Source organism: Equus quagga, chromosome 17 (assembly GCF_021613505.1).
Source record: "Equus quagga isolate Etosha38 chromosome 17, UCLA_HA_Equagga_1.0, whole genome shotgun sequence".
In the NCBI taxonomy this organism is placed as follows: Eukaryota; Metazoa; Chordata; class Mammalia; order Perissodactyla; family Equidae; genus Equus; species Equus quagga.
Window position 1 is genome coordinate 34,981,759 of NC_060283.1, and position 13,984 is coordinate 34,995,742.

The window sequence follows — 13,984 nt, forward strand, 5'->3', positions numbered from 1 at the left end:
CTTGTCCTGACTGAGGTGCCCTCTTCCTGTTCCTCCAGCACCACGAGCCCGCAGACCCCCAGAGCAGCGACGCCCTCTCCACGTCCAGCGACCTGCTCGACCTGTTACTGCACGAGGACCTCTGCTCGGCCACAGGCTCGGCCCTGTCGGGAAGCGGGGCCTCTGCCACCTCTGATTCCCTGGGTTCCGGCTTGCTGGCCTGTGAAGCGTCCAGAAGCGGGACAGGTATGTTGGTGGCGATGGGAGCACCTGCGTGCCAGTGGATGGGCATGTTTTAGGCTGCTGGGTTTCAGGGGCGTTTGGAAGATTCTCACGTGATGTACCTGGGTGTCCTCAACTTTTCCCACACCCCCCGAATGAGCTCCCCAGAGCCGTGGGTGCTCCAGAGTGCTCCTCAGAGCCACAGCAGTGCAGACGGGTGGGCAGGTGCTCCTCCTGTCCGGGCTCTGCCGGCACAGGTGCTGGGCCCTCGCCAGTCACCTCTGTCACCTGTCCCCTTCGATGGTGGCATCCCTGCAGGCCTCACACCACGCTGGCCCTTGTTGGACCCTCTCTCAGGCTCTTGGCTGTGCCAGGAGGGCCGGTAGTGTTTCACCTTCTTGAGTTAGTTCCCCTCCTGTGATCCTGGCGTGTGGACCACGTGCTCGACCACCCGGGATCTTTCCAGTGTAAACTGGAACCTCTGTCAGGGGGAACGCACCCTCTCTCCACAAATGCTAAGACCCTGCTTCCCTGAAGTGACCTTTCACGTCCCCTGCGTCCCCGGCCTCTCTCCCTGCGGGAGGCTCACTCTGCATGCCCTGGCCCAGCCGCCTCCCGCTTGTGAAACCAAAACCGGCTTCTCCCTGGTCCGGCTTGGTCAAGAGGTAGTGAGCACTTGGGAAAGAAGACCCCGATTTCTAAGACGTGGCCCCACCCAGGCTCTCGGGGCCTCCCTGGGAGAGAATCACCTCCATGGAAGGACTGGCTGGTATCCCATTTCTAAATTATCCAGATGATTCGAGAATTGGGAAGAGAAGGGAAAAACCACCAACACAAGCCCTCGTTCCCAAAGATGACTCCTCAGCTCCCTAACGCTAACGTGACTGCACACGAGCGCGTTAGGCCAGGTTCAACATGGCGTCACAGGCTCCGACCCGCCCCGTTTGTGTTTTAAAGGCAGTAGTGACACGAGTCACACCAGCAAATATTTCGGAAGCATCGACTCTTCGGAGAACAATCACAAAGCGAAAGCGAAGGTGGACGTGGACGGAAGCGAGCACTTCATCAAGTACGTCCTGCAGGACCCCGTCTGGCTGCTGATGGCCGACACGGACGACAGTGTCATGATGACGTACCAGATGCCTTCCCGGTACCCACCCTCTGCCTTCTCCTAGGGGCGCGCGAGGGTCTGGGTTGAGGGTTCCCCAAACTGCAAGGCCACCCGGTCGAGGGGACTTCCCTCTGAAGCCTTATCTCAGATGGGGTTGAGTGCAGCAGGTAGAGGAGGGGGTCCCTCTGGATGGTTCTGCTGGTCCCGCGGAGCCCTGGAGCAGCCTGCAAGGAAGGCGGGCTCCCGGCCACCCTCCAGGAAGGGTTTGCTTTGTGCCGCATCATCTCTCTGCTCTGTTGCCCGGTAACCCTGTGAGTAAATGGGGGGTGTCTTAGAGATGCAGAAACCCGGGGTCAGGTAGGGGACCAGCCCGAGGCCGCCAGCTGCTCCGTAGTGACCCCGGGTCTGTGTCCCGCTGTGACTCCACGTCAGGCTGCTCTCAGGAGCCGTCTGGTCCCTGCCCCAGCAGAGCACCCTCCGTGGGGGAAGCTGGGGGAAAGGAGGGAAGAAAGGGTTCACCTGAGGTCGGAACAGCCAGGCTCTGGCCGAGGAGTAGGGCTCCATCCCCAGGGCAGCTTCGGGCTGGCTCTTGTTGGCAGGAGGACGGTAAGGTTATTTGCCTGCCGTTCCACAGCAAGGATCTCCCAGATTAACCACCATGCAGACCCCACGTCTGCGGGACCCGGGTCCCATGTCTAAGTGAAAGTAGAATGAAAATCGTCACTCAGATTATCATTTTAACAGAAAAACTGCAGGTTATTTACTAGGGAGATTAAGTTGCCTTAAATAAGGTAATTTACTTTAAATGGAAAGGGAGTTTGCATTAAACAAAACCATCTAAAATTACATTATTAATACTGAAAGAGTTGGTAGGAAAATGAGGGTATTCTTTAAAAGAATGAGAACCATTAAGACATTCTAAAGCTTACCTATTTCTAAATATTCTGTGAAGAAATCTGGAAACGGTTTTGAAGGAGGACCGAGAGAAGCTGAAAGTGATGCAGAGATTCCAGCCCAGGTTCACGGAGGGCCAGAAGCAGGAACTGCGGGCAGTCCACCCGTGGGTCCAGGCGGGCGGCCTGCCTGCGGCCGTCGACATAGCAGTAAGTCTCATGACTGGGTTTTTGATACTGCATTAAAAGGCGCTGGGATGGGTGCACTCTGTACTATCTTTGCAACTGTTCTATAAACTTAAATTTCTAAAATTAAAAATTCAGGGCCAGCCCGGTGGTGCAGCGGTTAAGTGCGCACGTTCCACTTCGGCGTCCCAGGATTCACCAGTTCAGATCCCAGGTGCGGACATGGCACCGCTTGTCTAGCCATGCTGTGGCAGCATCCCACATATAAAATAGAGGAAGATGGGCACAGATGTTAGCTCAGGGCCAGTCTTCCTCTAAATGAATGAATGAATCAATCAGTAAATAAAATTAAAAGTTCATTGAAAAAAAGATGCCGTGACACTGTTAGGTCTACTTGAAAGAACTTCCTTCTGGTGGCTTTTCATCACTGTTCCCAAAAAGGTCTTCTAAATATCTGATCTCATTCGAGAGCTGAAACTTGAATTTTTTTCTTTCTTTCAATTCTGTTTTCAATTGAAAAAGCAAAACCAAAAGCCACCTGTCCTGTCATCAACCCTCAGTATCCGTGTAGGCCATTAAATAATGGTGGGAGTGTCAAGGTCCCCCTTTTCTGCTCTCACCAGGCTGCGCCCCCTCCAGCTGCCCCGTCTGTCTCTGTTCTTCCCGAGAGTTCTAAAGATACGTGTGTGCCCAGCTCCTCTCTCCCGCGCCCTCCTGAGCCCCATGCCCTGGACGCTGCTCTTGTCAAGGTCCCAGTGGCCTCCAGCAGCTGAAGCCACTGCCTTTTCTGTCCTCACTTACAGGACCCATTATTTAGGACGACCCCTCCCCTTGGAGCTTCTCCCTCCCTCGGCCCCGCCCTGTGCTCTCCTTGTCTGCCCGGGCCTCCTGGTCTCCAGGGTGGAAGCGGGGCCCCAGGCTGAGGGTTCGAGCTCTTCTCTGTCTGCCCTGCCCTCAGGACCAGCTCTTGCCCCCGATGGGCAGTGTGCTGAGGGTGCCCGACATCGCCCTCCAGTCCAGCCCTCTGCTGAACTTGATCTGTCCAAGACCCACCTCCTGATTATCCTCAGAGGGAACCTGCCCCCTGCTATCTTCCCACTTCACTCTGGGGCGACTCCATGACTCCACTTGCTCAGGCCACAAACTCTGTGTCACCCCAGTCTGTCCTCTTAGACCTCCAGTCACTAGGAGTCATGTTGGCTCGACCTTCAAGGTGGATAGGAACCAGCCACTTCCCATCATCTTGTGTCACCACCCTGGTCCAAGCCACAATGCTGCTTCACCTGGATTGTCACAATAGCCTCCCCGCTGCACTTTGTGTTCCCCCTTGTCCCCTACAGTCAGATCCCATCACCCCTCAATTCGGAACCCTTCCAGTGGTGCCCCATCTCAATCAGAGCAAACTGCTACAAAGCCATACACATCTGACCCCCCTTACATCTTTCATGTCCTCTCCTGTTTCTCTGCCCCTCACTGTCTCCTCTCCAGCTACACTAGCCTCTTGGCTGTTCCCTGAACTCATCAGGCAGCATCCTGCCTCAGGGCCTTTGCACCTGCCCTTCCTTCTGCTTGAAATCCTCTTTCCTCAGATAGACACATGACTCAATCTGGCTTCCTTCAAGTCTTTTTTTCACATGTCGTTGTATTATCTATTGCTGCATAGAAAATACCCCCAAAACTTAGTGGCTTAAAACAGTAAACATTTTTTATCTGTCTCCTACTGTTTCTTTGGGTTGGGAATTTAAGAGCAGCTTAGCTGGGTGATTCGGGCTCAGGGTCTCTCCTGAAGTTGAAGGCAAGATATTGTCTGGATCTTCTGTCATCTGAAGGCTGGATTGCGGCTGGAGGATCCGTTTCCAGGGAGGCTCCCTCACCCGCCTGTGAAGCTGGTGTCGGCTCCTCACCACGTGGACCCCTCCACAGGGCTGCCTGGGTGTCCTCGTGACATGGCAGCTGGCTTCCCCCAGAGGGAGCTGCAGTGCCTTTTATGACCCAGTCTCAGAGGTCACACGTCACTTCCGTCACATCCTCTTTGTTAGGGGCGAGTGCCATGCCTAAGAGGAGGCAAACAAGGCTTCCCCTTTGAGGGAGGGGTGTCAAAGAATTTGTGGACATACTTTAAAACCGCCACAGTCAGCCTCTCTGTGGCCTTTTCTGAGTGTCCAGTGTAAGTTTACAGACATCCTCCACGTACATATCTTGTTCCGCGTCAACCTAGCCCTTTCCATCTTTGAATACACCGTGGAGCACTTCTCCTTTCGTTCCTTGTCCCTCTCCCTACTAGGATGTCACCTCCTCTGGGCGGGATCCTCGTCTTTGTCTACTACTTGAATCCCAGTGCTTAGAACATGCCTGGAACGTGACAGGTGCTAATGATAGTCGGGGATGAACAAATGGGACGGTCCATTGCTGATGTCCCATTTTACAGATTAGGAAACTGAGGTTAGAGAAAGCGGGCAACTTGACTCCAGGTCCCACAGGCCAGAGGAGGAGGAGCGAGAATGGAGCCTGAGCCACTGGTCTACACCACCCCCCCGCCTTTTAAAAGCTGCCTTTGAGATAAGGGCCCCAAGGACCCTCCCCTGGCCCTGGGGGAACCCGGAATGGGGGCTTCTTCGAGAGCAGGGGCCCCACAGCCCAGTGGCACCCTCAGAGGCTGCCCACCCTCCTGCCTCTGCTCCAGCAGCCTTGGGGAACACCTGGTCACCCGCACCTCCCTCAGGTCGAACTGCTATTTTGTAATGAAGATCTCATTTTTGTTACTGATTTCACATTCTTCCTTTTAAGGGATGTGTTTACTGTGAAAACAAGGGAAAAGGCAACATTTTTGTACCATATGAGGAAGATATCCCTCCTCTGCGACTCAGCGAAGCAACAGACACCAAAGAAGAGGAAAATGGAGCCCCCCCGAGTCACAGAAGCGAGGAGCAGTCGTAACCCCCCAGCCCCCAGCCCGCACAGCCGCGGTCTGCGTTAGATGGTGCTCAGAAGAGAAGAAGGAGCTTCATTGGTTTCTGAGGAAATGGACAGATAGGCTAATGTTGCTTTTCTTTGTTTTAGAAAAAAAAAAAAACATAGTTTTCTGAAGGGGTGATTTAAAACTGTGTAGGGTGAGAAGAGTTTGGGAAGGAACACATTTTTATATTTAAAATATAAATACGAGTTTTGGGGAACGGGGGAAGAGGTTTTCATAGTTATTTAACCTGAGAAAGACTGAACCCCCTCATTGTGAGTGTCGGGGGCCATCCTGCGGCTCTCAGAAGTCCTCGGACCACGCTGAAGCCTCTGTGGCCAGTGCACCAGTGTGCACGGCCTCGCATGGGTTGCCGGAGGCATCATATCCAGCCGTGGCCAACAGCTAGGATGCTGCATGCAGCTCTGACCTGAGGGCACCAGCCTCCCGGAGCCTCCGCAGGGTGCGTTTGGATCAGATCAAATTCTGTCCTCTCTCGGGGGCTGCTTTTTATCTAAATTATCGTTCAGTCAAACTAGATGTTTTTAAAACATACCAAGTAGAGATCACAGCCTCTCCTAACTTTCTTTCAAAATGTTTCGCGTTCAGCAGCGTGAAGCGTAGTTTGGCTTCAGGTAGCGTAGTGGTGAGCATTTCAATCTGACGCAGTTTTCATTGGGGGCGAACAAAGTTGAGATGCTCTCTCTGGACTAGTGAGCCTAGTGGTTTGTGTGACCAGCTCCATCAGATTAATCCACACCCAGGCCTGTCTGAATATTTCTCCATCGTTCTTGTATCCTTTTCAGACCATGACCAATATGTAGATAAAAATATGCTGTTGGTCACCTCTTTCCTGTGACTTCCCTCTGCACACCGGGCTCTCATCGCCACATTTGGGACCCATTCGTGTTTGTGCTTTGCTTGGAGCTTCCCAGACGTCAGCCCTGGGCCAGCCCAGCTAGCGCCTTCTCCTGCAGACCATGTCTGTGCTTTCCGGGGGGCCGTGAGCTCACCTCTCCCACCCCACCCTGGGCTGGGACGCTGGCCCTCACTCTTTCCGTGGGCTTGACCTCGTGCTGCAGCTTCTGATCTCTGCCGTGATGTCCGCTCGTGTCACCAGCAGTTTCTGGTCATTGGGACACTTGGCAAAGAGTGAGGGCAGCCTGTCCAACTTTTACAAAACCTCACGTTGCATCGTTATCCCAAAGATTGTTTGGAAAAATTTTATATTGGTCCCTGGCGTGAGTGGGAAGTTACCACTGAGGAAACAATTGACTTAAAATTGGATGGAGTCTGTAGAAACTGAGAAGGAAGCAGGGTTGTCTTGTTCTCTGTTGGAGGAGCAGCTGCTTGAGCAGGTGACATCTCCTTGTAACCCAGTTGATTTTCATCGTAAAACCATCTTATGCCTGAATATTAATTCTATTTTTTATAAACTGAAACACAAGAACACTGTTAAATTTTTTTTTTCTAATTTACAAAGTAGCATCACCTTCAGATGCCCAAAATGAGGTGGTGGTCTGTGCATTTGTGTGGAAATAAGATGCTGGAAACTGCTTCCTGCCTCTGAAGTCAGACCATTAAGGGATTGGACCCTAGTCAAGGTCACATGAATGTTACCTAAACACAAAACTGCCAAAACTGTCTCTACTGTTCTGAGTGTTTACCGTTGGCATTCTTTTATTATTTAACGTGTACTCATTGTTAACTGCATCGCTTCAACACATGCTGAGAAGTTGACAGTAGGAGCATTTTGTGAAATTGTTTACACGGTGCCACACATCGACTTGTGTGTTTCTTTAGTCTCTGTGCTTACACGGGTGTTATAAAAACTTTTTCTCGATTTTAAACTGAGCCTTCTTTTTAATATATTCCTAAGAAGATGTGTAAATAAGCTCTCAGAGTCTGTGCAATGACTTGTTAAGCCTTTCGGGACAAATGGTTTGTTCATGCGCCAACTAAACCTTCTCCACCCAGTGCAATATGTTTGTCTGACGGCTTGTGTCTTTTTACGACTTTTTTGCCTTTTAGAAAATTGGTAAATAAAGCAAGTATATTTTTATTTTTAATTGTATGTACTTTTTGTTGTTGTTTGGTGAGAAAGATCAACCCTGAGCTAACAGCCATTGCGAATCCTCCTCTTTTTGCTTGAGGAAGATTGTCCCTGAGCTGACATCTGTGCCAGTCTTCCTCTATTTTATATGTGGGACACCGCCGCAGCATGGCTTGATGAGTAGTAGGTAGGTCCACGCTGAGGATCCAAACCAGCAAACCCTGGGCCACTGAAGCAGAGTGCACAAACTTAACCACTACACCACCGGCCTGGCCGCTAATTGTATGTATATTTAGTGTAGCACAGAGCAAAAACAATAGAGATCAAAGATTATCAAAGGATTTCTTTTAAAAAGAACTCTAGAAATCCTGCGTTAGGGACACTTCTATCACAAAGGCCTCCCTCCTCTCTTCTCTGGTGCAGCGTGCTTCTCAATGGTCCCTTCCTGTCTGTTTTAAGGACACTTATCTCTTACACTCTTAACACGCTCCTCGCTCCTTGGCCAGCAGCCACCGGGTGCACATCCTGTGCTGTAAATCTGCTCTTGTAATCCAGTCTTCCCACAGTCTTTTCTCTTGCACATGGAAGGGTGGGACTGCTTAGCTTGTCCCAGGGACCCTGGGAACCTGCTCTGGGTTGTCTGTCCCTTCTGGGTATGCTGGCCACGCACCTGAAGGCAGAGAGGTCTGAAGGATCCCAGTCCGGAAGGCCTCGGGCCCCTGTCAGAGGTGATAAAGGCAACCAGCAGTCTTCTCCCACCCCACCCACCCAGTCCTTCCATCCACAGTGACGCCCTGTGGGGCCTGGTCGAAACTGTGGAGGGCTGCTCTCCACTTCCTCCCACTTTTCACACCAAGACCATGAGGGTCAGAGCAGGGAGATGAATGGATCCTGGACCCAGTGCCCAGCCTGCCAGGAGCTCCCTGAACAGGAGGGAGGGCTCAACTCTGTGACTCCTGGCCTGGCCACCTAAATCCAAGTGGTGAGGGAGGTGAGGCGGGACAAAAGGCAAAGTCCTCCCAGTGGGGACAGAGGCCTCTGCAAACTGGCTCTAACTGGCCAGATATGGCTGTTTCAATGAACTTCTGAGTGCCTTTGGGGACTCCTAATTGCATTTTTATTTACCATATAACCCCAAGGGCACCCTCCCTTTATTTCCAAACCAAAAGGACCTTCTCTGAGCCTCCTAGGCTGATTGCCCACAAGGGGCCTGGACATCCACAGGCTGGCCACTGCCTTTGTTCCCTGGGGATTTATGGCCTGCCATCCCTGCCAATAACTGGTCCCCCTGTGGCCACGAGAGCCCTGACCAGCCTCTGCTGGCCTCTGTTCCTGGATCTGAGGGGATCAAAGGGCCCAAATGCTCAGGAAGTCTGTGCTCAGGCAACCTTTGAAGGTGGGATCGGTCCAACGGACAAATGGCAGGAAGTGGGTCTGCTAGGAAAGGCTGTGTGAAGGAGGGAGACAGGGTTGGTGGCCCACAGTGTAGCCAGGCTTCTGGGAGGACAAGTCCAAGCCAGCCAGCCAGTGGTCACACTAAAGGCAACTGAGGCTGACTTCAAAGATGGGACCTTGGGCAACTTCCGGTCCAACCAAGAAGGATTTTGCTAATTCATATACCCTGCCCTATCCTTATCCTTTTTCCCCCCAAGGATAATTGGTCACACTGAGGCATATCCCAGCCTTTAATTTCTTCCTCCTTCAACTCTAGACAGCATTCCTCAATCTTCCCACCCCACGGAAGACCAGGCTTTTGAGGTCCCCAGCCCTCCCCTCAGCCTCTTCCCGTCTGACAACTGTCACCTGTCCTTTTGTTTTTACAAAGTCAACTTCATATCATGTCTTGTGACCATAACTAAGCCTTCCTTGTCTTCTCCATAGATTGAGTCTAAGTGTTGAATCCCTCTTCACCATATTGAACAGTGTTACATTGTTGTGATTGTGAAACAATTGGCTACTGAGGCAAGTAAGGGGGTAAGGTTACATTTCTCTTCTGGGACTTTTTGTTTTTCCTGGAGTTCCTAGTTGCCTTTCATTTTTCGCTTGCACCATTTGCCTTTATCATTTCCTCCTCTGCTCCCCTATGCTCAATACCCCATCCAATCAGATCTTCTACTGACCTTTCTCCAGAAGCCTCCCCAGGGCCCTGATCATCCTCTTCTAATATGAACTGCTTTTCCTAAAGAGCATTCTAAATTACGTGTTTGGCCTTGTTCAAACAGTATAATGGATAATGGGAGGGGTAAGAATCAGAGTACAAGAAATATCCCTGAGTCTATTTTTCCATATCTCAGTTTCTCAAAGTAGTGGAAGCTTAATTGTAGTTACTTGGGGTGAGGGTGGGGGGTGGGGGGTGGGTTCTCCTTCCCTGGGGTGATGTATATATAAATGATGAAAAAGAATAAAGTTACAGGCCAGCTATGGGCTCTCTTAGGGTCCAAAACTCAAGCCCCCCAACTCTGTCAGCCTCCCTGCTAGGAGTAGAGGAGAAAGAGCATTGGGTCGCTGAACAGCCAGGGGAAGGTGGGAGGAAAAGAGCTGAGCTTGCTGGCTTGTGGGGGAGACTGAGGACAACAGGGGGTGATTGAAGTAAAGAAGTAGGTTCATGCCCGGATGAGCAGGGCTGGGCTGGGGAAGTCTCAGGGGCCCGCTCACAGAGAGCAGCCAAGAGGCAGTGCAGGCTCAGGTGAAAATCAGCAGAAGGGGCTCCCGGGTAGTTGCAGAGGTCAGTGGGGTAACTTTGGGAACCTTCAAACCTCCCACCAACCTTGCCCTGCCTGTGGAGGTCCCTCTGATGGGGTCAGAGGGGGAGAGCATGGTGGGTGTCTGTGGCCTGTTGCTACCACCACCACACTGCAGCCCCTGGATGCTCCCCTCCCCTGCTGCCTTCCAGCCATGCTTGCAACATCCTCCCACCTTCCCTATCCACCCAGTTCTTCTGTGAGGCCAGGCTCTGTGCTGGGGTAGACAGTGGGTCCTAGGTCAGACTGTACCCATGACCAGGGATGCTCATAGCCTGGAGGGATGCAGACCAGCCTGATAATCCCAATCCTGGGTGAGTACTGGGGGACTGGGTGAGGGTGCCGCGCTGCTGCAGGGCAGGTGGGCTCCCACCAGGTAGATGGATAGGGAAGCTGAGACCTGAACAGTGAGGAAATGGCCCTTGAAGGGGGTCTGGGAGTGTTCCAGAAGGAGGGCTCCGTGCAGGCTTCTCGGCATTCAGGCTCTGCCGGGCAGCCGCGGCTCGGACCTAGGCCAGTGGAGCAGGGGCCGGGTGGGGTCCCCAGGGCGCTGCCCAAGGGCGCGGCCCCACCGTGGCCCACACACACCCTAGTCCGGAGGCTGGGCCGGCAGATGGGCGGCCCGGGTAGAGGTCTGGCTGACACAGGCGCGCCCGCTGCCCGCCCGCCGGACAAAGCGGAGGAGACAAAGGCGCGGCCAACACCTGTCGCTCTTGGCGCGGCCGCCGCTTTTCCCCGCCGAAGCGGCTGCAGCTGCCAACTGTCACGGGCATCAAGTTACGGGGACCAGACGGCGGCCTCCGCAAGCCTGGCGGGGGGAGAGCTGGGGGGAGGGAGCCGAGGGGGGCTGGGGGGTGGGGAGGACGATGGGGACTGGCAGGGAGGGGGGGCCCGGGCGAAAGTTCGTTCATTCACCGGAAAGGCGGTGGGGTTGGGGGAGCCAGGGAAGGGCGGTGGGGGGCTGGTTGAGTGGGCAAAGGGAGGTCAAAGAGGGGCCGGGGGAGCGAAGGAGATTAGGGGGAGATGGGGTGTTCTGGGGGCCAGCGACGATGACAAGGAAAGAATGGGCAGCGGCGGAGAGAGGCCCGGGGGAAGGGGAATAGGCTGCTGAAAGGTGAGGACCAGGGAAGGACTAGCGGGTGTGGGGCAATGACCAGAATAGAGCCTGGAGGAGGAGCGGGACCCGCGAACCCCACTCCTCTAGGATCCCCACGCGGGCGCGGCGCGGCGTCCAGGGTCCGGCTTCGGGACCCACAAGTCCACAAGCAACGCAAGGGGGCCACAGGCCCGCTCCCACCCCCGGTGCTCCATGAGCGCCCCCTTCGCGGGGCTCCGCAACCACCCCAGCCGGACCCGTAGCCCCCTCCAGGTCCGGAGACCACGGCCTTGACTGTGGCCCTGCCCGCCAGGACCCAGCACTGGGGCACTGGCTAAAGAGCGCTCTGTGCAGAGGCACCTGCGGTGAACGACGTCCAGCATGAACGAATGAACTGATGAATGAACGGATGGATGGATGGGTGAGCTCCTGCTCCCAAGCGCAGCGGACCTGGGGGCCTCGCTCAGGGTAGGGAGGGAGACAGGAGCACCCCAGGCCGCAGCTCCCGAGTCACTCCCCGGCCTCCCCCGGCCCCCCGGGGTAGCCCCCTGAGGGCGTCGCGCGGTGGCGGGGCTGGGGGCCCCGCCCGCCGGCCACGCCCCGCCAGCTGCGGGCCGACCGGACGGCGGGGCGGGACAAAGCGCGCGGCTCGCATTGACCTCGGCGCGCCGGGCGGCCGGCGGCTCCGGGCCCGCGCAGCCAATCGGCGCATTGAGATGCAAATGAGGCGCTATAAAGGGGGCGGGGCCGCGGCGGGCGGAAGACGCGCGGAGCCCGGGCGGCGAGGGCCGGGCGGCGGCGCTGCGAGGGGCGCGGCGCTCACCGCGCTCCGGGCGCTGCGGGCATGGCTCCGCCCCTGGCGCCCGGCCGGGATCGTGCGGGCCGGGAGGAGGAGGACGGCTGGGAGGCGCGGGGGGACCGCAAGGTGCGGGCCGGGGCCGCGGGTGGGCGGGCGGGGGGCCGCGCGGCCGGGGGCTCAGTCGCCCGCTCCCCGCAGGCTCGGAAGCCCCTGGTGGAGAAGAAGCGGCGCGCGCGGATCAACGAGAGCCTGCAGGAGCTGCGGCTGCTGCTGGCGGGCGCCGAGGTGAGGCGGGCGGGCGGGCGGCCGCCGTGGGCTGCCGGCGGGCGGGGTGCCGCGGCCCGGCCCGGCCTCACCGCCCCTCCCCACCCGGCGCTGCCGCCGGTGCAGGTGCAGGCCAAGCTGGAGAACGCCGAGGTGCTGGAGCTGACGGTGCGGCGCGTGCAGGGCGCGCTGCGGGGCCGGGCGCGCGGTGAGTGGCGCGGGACGGGCGGGCGGGGGCGCGGGCTGCGGGCGCCTGCCACCTGGGCGTGGGGCGCCTTTGCTCAGCTGGTCCCTGCCGGAACCGAGGACTTCCCCGCCCAGCGCTCCTGTGCTGTGGGCGGCGAGGGCTTCCCCCGGAGAATCTCCTGGGTGAGCCCCGCGATCGCAGGCTGGGCGGGCGGGTCCGCCGCAGTCGCGGCTCACCGGGCTGGCACGGCTCTCTCTTTCCCACTCCCGGGCGCAGAGCGCGACCAGCTGCAGGCGGAAGCGAGCGAGCGCTTCGCCGCCGGCTACATCCAGTGCATGCACGAGGTGCACACGTTCGTGTCCACATGCCAGGCCATCGACGCCACCGTGGCTGCCCAGCTCCTGAACCACCTGCTTGAGTCCATGCCGCTGCGCGAGGGCAGCAGCTTCCGGGATCTCCTGGGGGACGCCTTGGCCGCGCCGCCGGGAGCCCCTGGGCGGAGCCGCTGGCTCACAGGAGGGACCGTGGGGTCCCCGCAGCCCAGCCCTCCGGGCCCCAGGGACGACCTGTGCTCCGATCTGGAGGAGGCGCCTGAGGCTGAACTGAGCCCGGCGCCTGCTGAGGAGCCGGAGTTGGTGCTCCCAGCCCTGGGCAGCCTGACAGCTGCCCGCATATCCCAGAGCATCTGGAGGCCTTGGTGACTGCTAGCCTGGGGCTGCGGGGGTGGGCCCAGCTTTCTTGCTCTGTAGTCCCTTCTCCCTGGGGTCCAGATGTGGTGGGGCAGGGTCCTGGATGTCTCCCAGATCTGTCTGCCTCCCTCCTCCAGCTTACAGAGCAGTCCCAGAGGACCAGCCCAATCAGGCCCCTATCCCTGTTTCTTGAGGAAGTAACTTTTATGGGCCCCACAGCCCTCAGGTGCATGGAGAGAGGAAGCTACAGGCAGGAGAAAGAATCTTGCAGAGCAACCAAGGCTCTCTGGAGTTCACCTGTCCCAGGCTTCTCAGGCACTTTGTGGGTCTGGGGGCAGAGGTGACCCGAGTGACGCTGAGCCTCTCCTTGGTGCTCGGCACTAGTGTCAGGGCAGAGGGGGGCCTCAGGCCCTGGTGGCCCTGGGCTTGAAGCTTGAACTTGCCACTTGGGCCAGGGCACGGGGGGGGGGGGGGGGGGGGGGGGAGCAGGTGCGTTCTACAGCACTGCCCACAGCTGCCGGGAGAAGCAGGGCTCTCTTTACGTGTTGCATTTAGCATGCTCGAGCTTGTGTATTAGGTTGCCATCAAATGTTCCAATTCTGTTAAATAAAGGATTTTGGAGAGTTCGTTACCCTTCTGAAGTATTACAGAATGATGCGGTGTCATTGATGTGTGAAATGCGTAAATACTAAAGCTCGTTTTTCCTGTATCTAGTGCTGGTGAGTGTTGTTAAAACTTCACACCCTTTGTCAGCAAAGTGAGCAGTGTAGTGGTGGTGGACCTGGGACACCCACCTTCCCCCCCAGCACAT

General features: G+C 56.4%; 2 protein-coding genes across 4 annotated transcripts in view; both read left to right on the forward strand.

Moving 5' to 3' along the window:
- PER2 (period circadian regulator 2) overlaps positions 1–7,413 on the forward strand; it is a 43,286-nt gene extending 35,873 nt beyond the window's left edge. For all 3 annotated transcript variants that reach the window (XM_046643734.1, XM_046643735.1, XM_046643736.1), the window contains exons 20-23: positions 39–225; positions 1,159–1,351; positions 2,265–2,415; positions 5,179–7,413. In XM_046643734.1, the coding sequence (XP_046499690.1) occupies positions 39–225; positions 1,159–1,351; positions 2,265–2,415; positions 5,179–5,328 (681 nt within the window). In that variant the 3' untranslated portion in view covers positions 5,329–7,413. The remainder of the gene's footprint in view (positions 1–38; positions 226–1,158; positions 1,352–2,264; positions 2,416–5,178) is intronic.
- A 4,602-nt stretch (positions 7,414–12,015) lies between these two features.
- On the forward strand, positions 12,016–13,817 carry HES6 (hes family bHLH transcription factor 6). Its single transcript, XM_046644100.1, has 4 exons — positions 12,016–12,159; positions 12,232–12,318; positions 12,424–12,505; positions 12,761–13,817. The coding sequence occupies exons 1-4, from the start codon at positions 12,079–12,081 to the stop codon at positions 13,183–13,185; spliced, it is 675 nt and encodes a 224-aa protein (XP_046500056.1). The 5' UTR covers positions 12,016–12,078; the 3' UTR covers positions 13,186–13,817.
- Positions 13,818–13,984: the final 167 nt, after the last annotated feature.